A 15,013-nucleotide genomic window follows, 5' to 3' on the forward strand; every position below is an offset into this window, starting at 1 on the left:
CCTTTCTCTACCTTCCCTCTTTCGGAAGACCTTAAGCTAACCCTACAATAATACTGGTCAATAATACTAATCAGGAATACTGAATCAGTAATACTGACAAGTATGCAATCTTTTTAGTATTTTTACAACCTACACGATCAGTATTATGGACAATACATTTCACTTTAATTTTACGTACAATATCTATCGCACTGTGACATACTGCGACATGGATCTTAATAATACTGGATGCTTGGGAATCAAAATCTAGATCACCGTCAGTACACTACGTCCTACGTTAATCCACCAATATTAACCACACACAATCTGTTAATACTGACAGTATTATTGATTATGTAAAGTCACTTTTACAAAAAAAAAACAGTTTATAGACTTTATGTTAATCCCTTCCCCTGCGAATCTAACTACCCACGTTTCAACATGAGTTGCCTCCTGTTATCGAGAAAAACTGACACGTCACCGCAATTTTACACGCGCACGCACTTTCATACCAAACACATCGGCGTCATCGACGTTTTTGGATGACCGACGTTTTTCTAAGAAATAACCTTGGCGTCGCGACTCGCGACACGCCACGTATTATATTTTGTCACTTTCACGTTCGATATGCACCTGTATGGGTAGTGTTCGCCTACTATATGTCTCTCTCTCTGTGTTGTCTCTTTATGAATTTACGAAATGATGAGTCGGCAAAACTCGAAATCGTTCTCATTATTACATTTGTGATAAAACATCTTTAATAAGAAATATAAGTTATATTAATTCTTTCAAAAGTGTTTATATTATTTTATATGTATAAAGATTAGAGAAAAACGATCGTAGATGAGAGATTATTATGAAAGCACTGGAAGTATATCTTCTTCGGGTATTAACTTTATCAGCGAGTTATCGCAGTTATAATTATTTAATTATACCTTTCCTCCGTAACCATCATATCTGAACCATCCAACGAAATTACAATTCCCTTGAATCCCTTTACTTTCAATTGCCTTCTTCTATCACGAGATAGCAAAGTAGGCACGGGCAGTTCGTCATCGCGTAATTCCGGTATCGTGGTTTCACAACAACCTTCCTTCTCCTCTTTCTCCGAAGGAAGGTCTATGACGGATGGAACACGGAAGGTAAGTGGAAGCGGAGTTGAAGGGGAAAAAATGGATTCAAGTGCAGGGCAAGAAACGAGTTACGAAAAGGAAGAGTAGAATGGAGAATGCGAGAAGAGATACCACGCCTACGAACCACGTAGCTTAATGACGCAAGGAACTCGAAGATGATTTCAACGTAGAATCGAGCTATCGCAGTGATTATACCCCTTCTTCGTCGAGTTGTACTTTTCTCGCCATTTTTCGCCATTTTTTTGCAAGATGACATCTCTAGCGTCATTGTGCTCTGTCCTTTTGCTCATTTCTCCCTCCTTCAGTCTCGTTTAGCATATACTTGGTATACTTGTAAACTTCTACCTCGTGTCTTCCTTCTCATTCTTAAATCTGTCAATCGGCTTCTTTAATTTGCCTCAAGGTTTTTTCTTTAAGCCTCGTCCTTTCAGCAAAATGACGTGCGTCTTGCTGTATAAATATGTATGAAAATATAGATGTACTTTTAGCAAAATGTCGATGATCTCATGATTATTAATGTCTTTATATAACATCCTTGCATGAATATTATCAGATCAAATTACCGTTATTCGATGTTTGAATAATGATTGTAGACTACGACAGCTGCGAACTAGCATTACGGCTGGTCAAGAAAAACACTTGATTCTTCTCGAAGCGAAGTCAGATAAATTCTAACGTTCCTTGTAACTATAGTACAGTTGCAGATAAACATTTATAACTCGTTTCGTATTCGATGAGTCCTCGACTGCTGCTCTAATTGTCTAAGGAAATATGCCCATAAGATTAGTTACCAACGATCTGAGTTACTTGACGCTTAGGACGTTTAAACGGTTACTAATTTTTCGTTTGGACAAGCGAGTTTATGTAATTGTCCAAAAAATGCGACATCCGTAACAAATATTATTACCGTGTCTATGCCTTGATGATTTACCTACAAGCTTATGCGGAGATTTACCTGTGAAAATAATTACGTTTATTCACTTGACTATTCTATAGCAGTTGTTTTGGGAACGTACAAACAGTCAACAATATGTATATCAGTGCGCTTCTCATCCTGATGAAGTGAACGACAAGGTTCACGAAATGTTGGCACTAGCAGTGGATCACGACACCTCTGAATAAATATGTAGGTAATGAAACATTGTGAAGTGCTGCATATGAAATTATGTCAATGTGATTCAAGATACAAGACAAGATCTCGGATAAGACAAGTAAGATTCTATGAAATTTTATATATGTCTGTGTTGTACATTGCAATGTATCAGTTATAAATGAAAAAATAAGATAATGAAAACGTTTATATACATCACAATTTAAGGGATATCAACGTATCATTTTTTTTTTATCAGGACAGTTCAAGCTTCAAACTGCCGATATAATTGACGCGCAATCTCACCTAGGACTTCGCGGATAAGGAAACTGATGAAGGCAGCTCGAGTTGCCAGAGGCTTTGGTAAAATTGTCGTAAACGCTCCGCGCGCGTTTTATCTCCACGCTATTTCTTTCCGGCACTCCACGCGCAGCTGCGGGAAAATTCTTCGCGATAACGAACACGCAGGATCGACGGAGAAGCCGGAACCTACGAGTTATGTTGCGCGTTTACGAGCAACGCCCGTTTTTCCCAGCTAGTATTTACGAGCTCGCGAACGCCAGTAGCTGGCTTCTTCTTCTACGCGGAAAACATTCCCGCCAGGGATTTGCTTACAAGATTGAATGGTCGTTCCCGCGATTATTTACGACGTGCTCAGCAGGACCAAGCGAAAATTTCCGCGTACGGGCATCGATATTGAATAATCGTGGGAGAGATTCCCGCCGCGATTCAAGCGTTCCTTCTCTCTCGTCTTGGCTGTTCACTTCCTGCATGCCCAAGAGATCGAGCATAAATCCCAGTTATGAGCATCACGATGTATAACTTAATCTCTGAACCTCGACCGGCTGGTCGGGTCAAGGTTTCTGATCTTCTGAATAGCGGATTTATGGGAAACGTCGATCACACCGACAACTATGGATGGTTTTCTGGAGGATAGCCGGGTATCCGATAGCGCTAATGCGCGAATGGAAATCTTTCTTGGTCGTCAACATGATTTCACAGATAGAATGATATTTATTTGGACGCGTAGAGTTACCTCGGCTAAAACGCGCTTTTCCCAAGAGAAACGATCGTTTAACTAATATCTCTTCGATGATAAACGTGAATTAAGAATTAAATACCTAGTTTGATTTTCTGGACGAGTCAAGCGAGACAATTTTGCTTCGTTCGGATCTCGTTCGAGAGATCGTACAAGTCGCCCATCGAGATAAAGGTCTTAAAAAGAAGCAGAAAACACTGGAATGACGCTCGAGGTCCGGTATTCCGGATAATGCGGCACGACGCTCGCGGTCTCCAGCATCAGCATTGTCCCTTCCCTCCTCGTCGGAACGACGAGGATCGATAGCACTGGAGTGCTGTCGGATAGAAAAAAGGTGCAGAGTCTCTTCGGTAAAAGAGGAGGCCGGTCTCGCCGCGCCGCGATATTACGAGCGAGTATCCTTTCGAACAACCGTCCTGAACCGTCCTCAGCTGGCTTGAAAAAAACCAGCCGAGGTGCCTGCTTGCCCTCAGTCAGAGGTCAACAAGGTTGAGAGGACCTATACGCTGAGTCAATACACTCTCAGAAGCGTCGCGTATTTGTATATAGTGGCTCTCATCGAGAAAGGACCGTCTTTGTAAATTTTCTCTCAAAGGTTTGTGAGAAGCGACATTTGGTTATTGTACAACTAATGTCCATTTCTACCACAATGTGCATTAATCTTGGTAACTTATTTTTTTATAAATATATATAATGAGGCTCGAAAGAATCTATCAGTGAAATATGTAAAAAAGCCCAACAGAGCCTACATCAGCTATTCGGATGCACAAAAATTTTTTATTTTTCGTGTGAATGTAACAAAACAAATAAAATATACGTTTCAACCCTTCAATTCGAGTCCTTATCAATATAAAATATATTGTACATTATATATTGAATATTATATATTGAAACGTATATTTTATTTGTTTTGTTACATTCTGCTGATGTAAGTTCTGGGCTTTTTTACATATTTCACTGTTATTTTTTTATCTCTTTTTTATTTCTAAAAATTATAGATAAAAATGAAAAGTTAAAGAGAGAGAGATTCAAATTAATAGATATTGGTAGAAATGAAGGAAAGGAAGGACATTAATACGATATCTGTTGTTGAATAGATAATTTGTTCAGCAATTATAATGACAGCAATTAATTACAAAATAATGAAAATATTACAGATTATTCTAAATCGTATTTAAAAATAATACAAAATATTTGTTTAAGGATGATTTAGGACTTGGGTGAAAAATTACTTCAATAAAAATTATCGATTTTTTTATCTGTTCTAATAGAAGTGTAATTAAAAAATAATGAAAGAAATATTGAACTTCTTATAAAAACTTTAAATATTTAAGGTGATTTATGTTTCGTTGCGATGCAGCAATTAGATGTTTTGTAAATAAGTAAAATTTATTTATTTGTTTATTAAAAATTTAAATCTATCTTGTGTTGTCCCTTATAAGCTTTGTTTCCCTTTAATATACATAAATAGTAAACACATTTGTGAAAACGTGTGAGATGCATGTGTCCTAAAATGCATGTTAAAAATACAAGTACGCGTTTACTTGCTGCTTCGTGTCATTATTGCGAATTTGACTCATCCGTTTAAAAGTAAAATTTAATTAAAATTATCGATCTGACCGTTTCGAAGACGACGTCGATTCACCGACTTTACAAGTTTGCATTTATGTAAATTCGTCTTAAACTGTAGAACAATGGGTTGTACAGCAGTTGTCGTACTGACCGCAGAGCATCTTACCTTTACCTACTGTGTGCAGAAAGCGAGCAGCTTCTTCTCCGATCCTTACAAGGTTCGTAGAACCTTACCAGTCGTCACGTATGCAACAGTGATTCTCAATTCATCCGACATCCACAAAAAGATTCCCGATTGACTTATATTTTTCGCGTAACCTTGATCTTTCCTCAATTTTTTACCGTGTAAACTGTACATTAAGACAGTACACTCGTGAATTGAAGACAATGAGAATCTCTTGAAATTGAAACTCTACATTGTATACTAGAAAACATTGACACGTTTGTGCAATTACAATGAGATTGACTGTTTCAACATCGAGATATAAGTAATTAAAAACTGCACTTTTTACATGTATGTTGCGTATGCCTACAAAGTTCATAAAAATATCGCGTTTACTTTTGTAGAACCTAAACTAGCAAATGATATTTTATTTAAAAAACACTAGCGTGCGATGGAGAAATATAAAGCGGAGATTGTGAAAAAAATCTCATAACTTTTTACGTGTAGTTTGGAAAATAGAGCTGTGAAAAAATTTGGCAATTGTCGTAAACATTTTTTTTTGTCAATCCGTCGTATGAATTGAAGGGAGAATATAAATATAGCGACAAGTGACGTTATCTATATTTATTTCTCGCGTATGGATATACAGGCTCAATCAAAAGTTATCTCTCATTGACGGGAGTAAAAGTATCACCATCGAGCACGCGATGGAACCTAATTTTCCAATGGTATTGTCGCGTTGGATTAAATTTTTTGGGATCCAATGTTACGTTTGGCGCCATGCGAGCGTGGTGTCGTGAAACTCGAGCGACGATCGGATCAGCAAAGGATGAGAGGGCACAATGCGACGATCGATACGGATCTTGTTCGTCACTCCTCACGATCTTCATTTATCGCTTACGCATCGTGAAGTGAATCGGTCGTTTCCTCCTGGCGGTGGATACGAAGAACCCGCGTGCCATCGTGAAAACGTAACGGACAGTGTAACGGTGTTACTATTAGTGACCGTAACGTACCATGACAGACGCTGTCTGGTATGCATTAAAATGCCGCGTGTGACTTTTTTGTCAAAGCGCAAAAGCGAAAAAAAAAACGGAGGGTGCGAAATCGTTATATGCCTACGTATAACACACCATGCGCGCGGTTGCCTTAGACTTTGATCTAACAGTTCGTTCCGATTTTATTCCGCGGATAAGAACAAAAAACGCGAGATTGTTGGACGCATATATCACGCATAGAGTGACGTCAGAACAACCGTTATCCTGCATCTCGTACGCGACGTTATGACCCAGCAAACATCAAATTACATGTAGCGTAATGTGTTAGTTGTAATTTCCCACTCGATATAAATATAACTGTAATATAACACGTGTGTTATATTACAGTTATGTTGTTGAATGAGAAATTAACATGTATGTTACATGTAACTTGGTGTTTGTTGGGGAATTATATCAGAATATTTCACGTGTTCGTTACGTCTGCAACGTATCCACCTGCGATAGAGTGCATTGATATCTCTAACTGTTAAAACAAAAAGGAATCGTAATAATTAAATTATAATTATTGCAAAATTATCAAGAAGAGCGAAACAGTAGAAGATGTAACTTTAGTATTGAAAGAAATATTACGTTATTATAATATTAACTGAGCGACCGATATAACACATTGTATTGATATTTTCTTGTATTTTCTTTTATTTTTATGTCTACTTTTTTGTAGAAAACGTACATACACAGAACATCTATTTTCTTCTTTTTTATTTCTAACGGCCACGTCCGCGACATCGTATTAATTTGTATAACGACTTCGATCTGTGAAATGTGAATTGACGGTATTGTTGAGCAAGTGGCTGATGCATCTGGCTGGGAAATCTCAATTCATAACAAATGCTGAAGAGCGAGAAAATGGAAATAAAAATCGTTATCTTGATGTTGAGCAACGCGTTCCGCGAAACTTGGAAACCACGCCGTGCAGCTTTCCGTGTCAAGAACGAGATCGCAATTTTACGGGTGAAGATACCTGAGAACGAGAGCTAACAGAGAGAGAGTGAGAACAGCTGCCTCCTAGCCTTTTGCGTAGCAGATTGACGCTATCGGCGAAAGCTGAACGTCGTGAAGACGCTTTCAGGGCCGCATTAATACTAAAGATTAACCTAGGTTATGCTTAGGGGCGGTATTTTTTTTTTTTTTCAATTCTTAGCCATTTTTTGCCGGACGCGTATGATTAAAAAAAAATGTCCATCGATCAACGATCAGTAGATTCGAATTCGCGACCTTTGTGTCAATTTCGTTTTACCAGAGAAAAATCTGAGAGGGGTCGTGTCGGTTTTTTTCGTGCAATCATCGATATATAGGTACATAAATTAGAAACGAGCAGGTTTGCGGTAAAATTTATTACTAGTGAAATGTTAAAAAAAAATTTCTCTTTTTGTTTAGTTTCGTTTCGCGAACACAGGCTTGGAACATTCCAAGTTTGCAGGTTAAATAGGGGAGGCAACGATTTAAGTGCTTAAGAGCGGTAGAAATCTTAATCTGAAATTCAGCATCGAGTTAATGGAATTAAGATTGAAAGCTTTAAAAAAAAAAAAAGATTTATATTCAGCAAGTTATACGCTTAGCGAAGAGTAGAATAATAAGCGCAAGCAGTAAATGTCGAATCTTGCAGGAGATGGCGCTGCATTATGTTAGGTAAGGACAGATGTACGGGTTTGGAGTGTGACAGAATAATAATGTAAGAATGAAATTAAAAGATATCACTATTATCGACACGTTTATCTGCGAAAAAAAAAGTTCATGCCGATAACGATCAAGTTCGGCCGTCACTCTGGCATCCTTTTAACTCGCTACGTCTGATTAATCGCTGGCTACCACGCACGCGCGTCTGCAGCTGCAATGCGATGCATTCGCAAGGCTATAGTCAAGGACACCCCGTACCGGTTGAGGCTGCGCTGGAACAGGATGCCAATGACGCGCTCCAGCTAGCCGCGAACGAGCTTCGGCGCAATTCGCGGTTAGCACGTAACAGACGATTTAGCGTATACAGAGACTCTAAAATGATCTGATCCCACCTCGAGATCTCGAAAACAGTTTTAGATACGGGAAAAGATTTCAGGCAAAATTTGTAGGATGTTGAAGGGAAATAGATGTTGAAAATGTTCTGATCTCGAGTGATTTTTTTGTAATCGATATTTTCGCGTTATTTTAAAATGTTATTCCTAAAATGGTCCACAATAAGTCTAGTCTTCTGAGTCAAGTGTATCGGAATAAGCAAGGAAAATGGAAGGAGAGCTTGGCTTGCATCACAAGTCGAAGATTACAGATACCGCCTCCACTTCCATCTCTGATCGAGCTTCTCTCTTCGTGCCTTTCGAATAATTTTGACCTGTATCCGGCCTAAAGCAGGAATCGTAGGTAATTACCGTTACTAACGCTACACCGGGAAATTGCCGCGAGGCGCTTAAACGGGTGAGAGAGGCGATAAACCGAATTAAAACGATCGATCGAAGGTGCAGATGGATGATGCAACATAATAATGGTGGTTGTCTCTCCACCTACCCTCCCCGCCACCGCTTCCTTCCCGATAATTCCATCGCTTGTTAAAATAATGATAATAATCTAATTGACTTGCGCACGATAATTTGCGCCGCTGTTAATCAGCCCGTAAAACACAAGGGAAAGATATTAGCAATTAGTGGAAAAATCACTGGCAAACATGAAGGAATTGTGGATCGTGAAGAAGTGTACGTACGTGCAAAAAAAAAATGCGTACATACGCAAGATGTCTCTTGTCAACTTGTCAATCGAGAAGTAACGATTAATTCATAGGAAACTCACCAGTTCGGTGGGCATGGTGTTGCAGGACCTGAGCGGCAGATTGTAAGTGATCGGAACAGGCTGACTCCTGTACTCCTGTAGACATGAACTGTTTTTCGATAAGCCGCGCGGATAGACCAGACCGTGGAAATCCGTGTTATGCTCCGTTGAGATATGAACGATTATCGATTCGCTCGCGCACTCGATCTGCACAGTGCTCGCTATCGCAGCGGTCGCTGAAAAAATGAAATTAACAAATATGTTTATATATATATAGATTACATATGTGGGTGTGTGTGTATGTGTGTATGGAGTAGAGCGGAGCTTTTTCGTCCATTTCTTTCACGATAATGTTTATATTTCTGAATGTGTTGATTATTTAAAGGTTGTACTTGTGCTCTTAAGAAGCAGCCACGATTGTACAATGCAATTATTGTGCCACTTTTTGGAGAATTGAAAATTCGTTCCTGGTCGTTGGCCTGTGACTAATTAAGCAACAAAAGTGCAATACACGCACCGGATCGTGTAAGCATTGCTTCTGTAGCGTGAAATCATACGGCGGCTGCTGGATGTACAACTCCGCGTTCATCAACTCTGCGCGATCGCATTATGATCAGCGACGAGAGCTTCAATTAAATGTATGACGTAGCTGCTGCAATGGGCCAAATTGCAGAGTCAGACGGAGTGTATTTTTGAGCGATGAAAATTAAACACGTAATGAAATAAGATATCATTAACGAGAATGATGGCTCTGGTACATCGTTGCTACAATGGAGATCGCAGGAATATATCGAAACACCGTGTCCGATTTATATTTCGATTTATTATTAGATTCCATTTACGTTCGACAAACTAACGTTAATATATAATCGACCAAATTACGCCCAGCGGCCGCTTAAAACGATGCACATTTATCGCATTTAATAAGACCGCCGCAGAGTGAATTATTGCCCCGAAAAATTCATTAGAATCATCTCGACGAACGGGGGAAGCACGGCGTGAGTAAATTAGGAGGCTTGCATGTCTCTCTCTCTCTCTCTCTCTCTCTCTCTCTCTCTCTCGAACGATAATAATCATTGGCGGATTATCGTTATCAGCCCGCAGAAAGACAATGATGAGAGAGTTATGAACTTAACTCGCTAAACTTTGCAGGCAATTACGTTAAGTTTACCGTCGCTCTCTTCCTTATATTCTTGCCGTGACGTATCTTATCCATTATCCGTAATGGAAGTACCGCGACGTGTCAATGATTGCTTCCGCGAAAGAATATAAGATACGAGTTTTTCTTTTTTAATTCATTACTTAAATTTATTTAAAAGCAATTTATGATATTTGAGGATCTATTATTTTATATATCAGAAATTTTTTAATAATTACATATATTTTTTTATTTTATAATTATATATTTCTTTTTATCGCTTAAATATCAAACGGCCTGAACGGAAAGTCCAGCACGGATCACGTTTTATGACGAACGCGTCATAAAACGTATCAATGAGTCCTATACTCGCTTACATTTACTTTTATTCGATTTTTTTGTCTCTTGTGATGGTATAAGTACTATAGGTTTACCTCTCCGCCGTCCGTACATCACCTGTACTTTCGCACACACACACACGGATACGGTATTCTTTTCTTTTTCCGTCTCTGACTCATAATCAGTGAGGTTCCAGAAGGGCGTAACAAAGGCGTGCCGAAGAAGACGTTCCCCCAAGTGAGTGCAATTTGCAAACGACACACGAGCATCTTACTCGCTAACTTCCTTCGCGTTTCCGGACGTATTCTTTTTTTCATCCTGTTTTCGTTGAAATTCATCTTACATGCTTCCGAGCGAAAATTGCCGCCTGCACGATTCCTTGATAGCGGATACGCAATGAGATAGTCCGGGCGTAGAAAAAGTAGTGATTATTTTATAAAAGCTGATTTTTTTTTTGAAATTCGATTGTGTTTAAAAATAAAAATGCTAGAGTCAAAGCAGGTCAGGTGACAGAACCTCTGGCGTCAACACTCCTTCAAAGACGTAAAGAAGTAGTGTCGTTAAAGTGTTATGTAAAAGTGGAAAATTTACGTAGGAATAGTTTTTTTGCAATAAAAAAATGCAGAAATATAATTGCCAGAACATATCGCGTCAGCGATTATCTTAAAAACGAAAAAAAAAAAAAATACAACGTAACTACTTTGTAAAATCTCAAATTTGGCAAATTAGAGCATTATTTAAATTATTTAATATTGTGTACAAAAAAGAAATAGTCAAACGGTTTTCTGACGATACTAACATCTCGTCAGACGTGATCAAAGTAATGATGTTTAACTACGCAGGTCTCTGTTAGAATTAATTACAGATAACAATTAATAATGTAAATATAAAACAATGCATAATAAAAATATCATTAATACTACGCACACAATGAGTGTAAAATTTACCACGGAAGAGCTCAATAGCGAGAGTTCAGTTTATTCACATCGTAAATGAAGGGGTAATAAATGTTCGTCGATATCGAGGAATTAGCAAAACCGGTCGCAAGAACGGTGAAACTCCGGGCGAAACCACGAAAGCCATATAATCGTCATACAGACACGCACAGTTATGCAAGAATCCGGTGTGCCTTTCGTGCATGAGATTTTAATGCGCCATGATGGACACGAGCAGCATAAGATATCGGGAATACAGCTGAACGCAGCGCGACGTTGAAACTTCCGGCCGTCCTTAGGCTCGCTTCGTCGACGCGACTCGGCACGGAGGGAATGTCACGCGGCGAATCGCGCACGCGATTCTCCGGAAAACGCGTGGAAAATTGCACGAGTAATAGACCATTCGGTTCTTATTACAGCGAGCACGCATGCGCCGAGATTACAGAATTCGTCTCTTCCTCAAGAAAACGATAAGACTTGAAATACGAAGCGCCTTACCGGTCCGGAGTGTTAAGATGTTGAACTATAATACTATATAATATACATTAATTTAAATTGAATTAATTTTCAGAAATAAATTGCGTGCCGATGAAATTATCGATAAACGAGAGAGAATTGCAAGAATTACGTTTTCATTGGAATCGTAATTACGACATCGTCAACCTGGTTTACGATGTTTTGCGACTAGCCGATCCAATAGATTTTGTGCACAGGATTGGTGATATAAATTACTAGTAAGGCGTCCGACGATTAGCGATGCGATTACGATAAAGCCTCCAGCGAAATGAGATTAACGAGATTAAAATTTAAAATTTAGCGATGATTAATTTACATAATCGTCGAATCATCCCGCTCTCGAACGTGGATTTCGCTGCGCAGAACTCTCGTAGTGAAATCGGAAAGTTTCGGCTGGAGCCTTGGAGAGAATCGGAGAGAAGGAAAAACATTTAGGTCGTAACGCTCGTTAAGATTTTCGGCGGAGATCGCCGGATGTTCTTTACGAAATTTTGTTTAGCTCATCTTAAATCACAGATATATTAGCATTAGCATCGAATTTCGTAACATATTCATTCAACAATCAATGATCAGTACGACTTTCTAATTCACCGTTGAGTTACAAGGATTGCATCTTTTGTCCGAATACTGTGAAACATCAACAAAACCGATGATTTATGTCCATTTTTATTAATATAGATTTACTTTAATTTCGGTTTAATTTACTTTCTTTACTTTTTATCTATTTCTATTTCTAAGAAGAAAGACAAAGAGTAAATTAAACTGAGATTAATATTACATTATATTGATAGAAATTGATTACCAAAATTCAAAGGAAAAGACGTAGTGATATGCAGTAGCTATAAATTAAGCGTCATTGTTATATTAAAGATGAGGATTAATTTATATTCAAAGTTAGGTGCGCTCAGAGAAAAACGTAATGGCGATAATTATAAAAGACAACCACACGAGTTTTTTATGTAAAATTAATGTGCGTAATAAAACAGACTGTTTTATAGTTATTGCAAGTATAAAATAGTGTATTCAATTACGTATAATTAATTCTACAATAAAACTTATACTATTGTCACTTTTATAGTTGCTATGTTTTTCTCTGAATGCATCTAACTTTAAATATAATTTAATTACGGGACTGCCGTCCCGTACCTTCTCCTGTTAATGGCCCATCTTTTATTACAATTTCAACAAACTCGTCCATAGCGGAACAGAATTAAGTCGTTCATGTAAGTATATCATGAACAGTAGCTGTATATCTAGTAATCGTGAATAGCGGTAATTTTCAATAACGGCTCAGAATTAGGCGGAACGAATTATGCAAGTGTGACCGGCTCTAACGATCGGCCAGTAAATTCCGTTAAAACTGGCGAAACGCCATTTCTGTTGGTCTGCCAGCTCTTATAACTGTCATAATGTCTTGCACGTCCGTATCGTAGTCCCGCTATAGCGACCGGAAGTTCCTGCTGAGCCTCTCTTACGTGAAACGTTATATAACGCGTTTATTTTATCATCGTTTATCATCGTATATATAAAAGCGAGATACCTTCTTTGCAAAAATATGAATCCTCTTAACACGCTATTTGCATTGCGTGCGTATTATATGTAGATGCTCGTGCTTAAGGCGCGCTTGGCACTTCTGTTAAACTCTTCCAAGTAACGTTCAAAGAAGAGATGCACGTCGAATAAGTTAATATACGTATAAGTATCTGCAATTTTGCAAAAAGAACGCACGGAGCGTAATAAGAATAAATATGTACGTAAATGGACATCCCTACGGTGCTAAGAACTAGAGATGTACGAATTATTCGAATACGAATCAAGTTAGATTCGATTCGATCCAAATTTGAATTTTTTTTTGCTAGGATTCGAACTATTCGAAAATTTTGAATATCAGCCTAAGATGCTTGTATATAATTTCCTGTTAATAAATAAAACAATGCAGATGCAAAACACGTTAGGGCGGCCTCCAGGGTGCAATGCACCCGTTGCACCCCGGCTTGAAACGGCCCTGCTGGAAAGCACACTTATTTAGGTGTTGCTACTTTCCTCTATTGCTCACAACGTCAGTCTCATATAGAAGATGAGATGCTACAAGTACCTTAACGCAAGGTCTTCGACCTTCAAGGACATTTTATATTACAGATGCCGGACGATCGTAAGAGTTTAGCACGTCTGGAAACATCGCGTGTTATCCCATCTAGTGTGTTTCAATTTTTAACAGAGATTTTACTAGCATTCTAAAAAGAAAAAGAAAACAAATTTAACGAGACAATTGCAAGGAAGAGCCATGAATAAGCGATTCGCGCGTCGAATTCCGTTACGCAAAAAAGTTACACAATATGTCGAGACGCGCAAGGTTATATCTGACAAGACTGTAACCATCACAGTCCATCAGTATACATCACACAACGTACGATCCGTTATTCAGGCTATGATACCTCCGAATATTTTGTCGAAGTTCATGCGAAAGCCATTTTTATGCTTGCTGCACACGCTATATATTTACCAGGGTTGATAAGTAAGAGGTTATACTTGTAATAAAATACAATTAGAGTTACTTTTTTTCAGTGATTGTAATTTCATTTCATACTTCTTCTCCCATCTGTAACTGTAACTGTAACTTACAATAAGCCTCTTTATCGGGCGTTAAATCAAGAAAGTACATATACGTGCGGGAGGTCGATTACTTTCTATAATCGTTTACTTCCAAACCGTTATACTTCGTTACCACAAGCATCTCACCTCGAATCATTGTCATCAGGCGTATTGTGCCGTCGTGTATTAGAAAGTGCACATCGTGTGGAAAGCATCCACTTTTATCTGATTATCCGGCAATTTGGTTTTACCGTAGAGGAACTGCGAGTGTGCGATTTTTTCACGAGAGAAATTTCGTGACGTGTTTGAAATCAAGCGAGCCAGAAAGAGAAAAAAAAAAAGGATGAAACAGATAGAGACGCAGGAGATATCACGCGAATTTCTTCCGATTCCGCATACACAAGACCAACGACTAATTGATCAGCCTTAATTAGTTGTCGCCCGTCGCTGAAACAATTAGAAAGTAAGTCTTGTAGTTTATGTATACTCACACGTGAGTGGTTGTTGAAATATCTGGGCTGCGTGTGTGCTGCTATCGCTGTGCCTCATTACTGTGATCTGAAAATAAGGGAAAGGTGATGTTTTAGATTTTCTCGCTTAGTAAGATAGGATTGTTAGCGTTGACTTAGCTGCGCTATCACTTTGTGTTAGCCGTTGGCGGTGAGCGTATCGCACGAATGTAATTGTAGAATAGCGCAATGCACA

General features: G+C 38.5%; 1 protein-coding gene across 1 annotated transcript in view; it reads right to left on the bottom strand.

Annotated features, from left to right (window-relative positions):
* Positions 1 to 15,013, bottom strand: part of LOC108753521 — a 37,662-nt gene that overhangs the window by 11,143 nt on the left and 11,506 nt on the right. The window contains 2 exon segments of the mRNA XM_018495155.1: positions 8,810 to 9,024; positions 14,800 to 14,866. Coding sequence (XP_018350657.1) covers positions 8,810 to 9,024; positions 14,800 to 14,866 — 282 coding nt within the window.

Source organism: Trachymyrmex septentrionalis, unplaced genomic scaffold (assembly GCF_001594115.1).
Source record: "Trachymyrmex septentrionalis isolate Tsep2-gDNA-1 unplaced genomic scaffold, Tsep1.0 scaffold7, whole genome shotgun sequence".
Taxonomy (NCBI): domain Eukaryota; kingdom Metazoa; phylum Arthropoda; class Insecta; order Hymenoptera; family Formicidae; genus Trachymyrmex; species Trachymyrmex septentrionalis.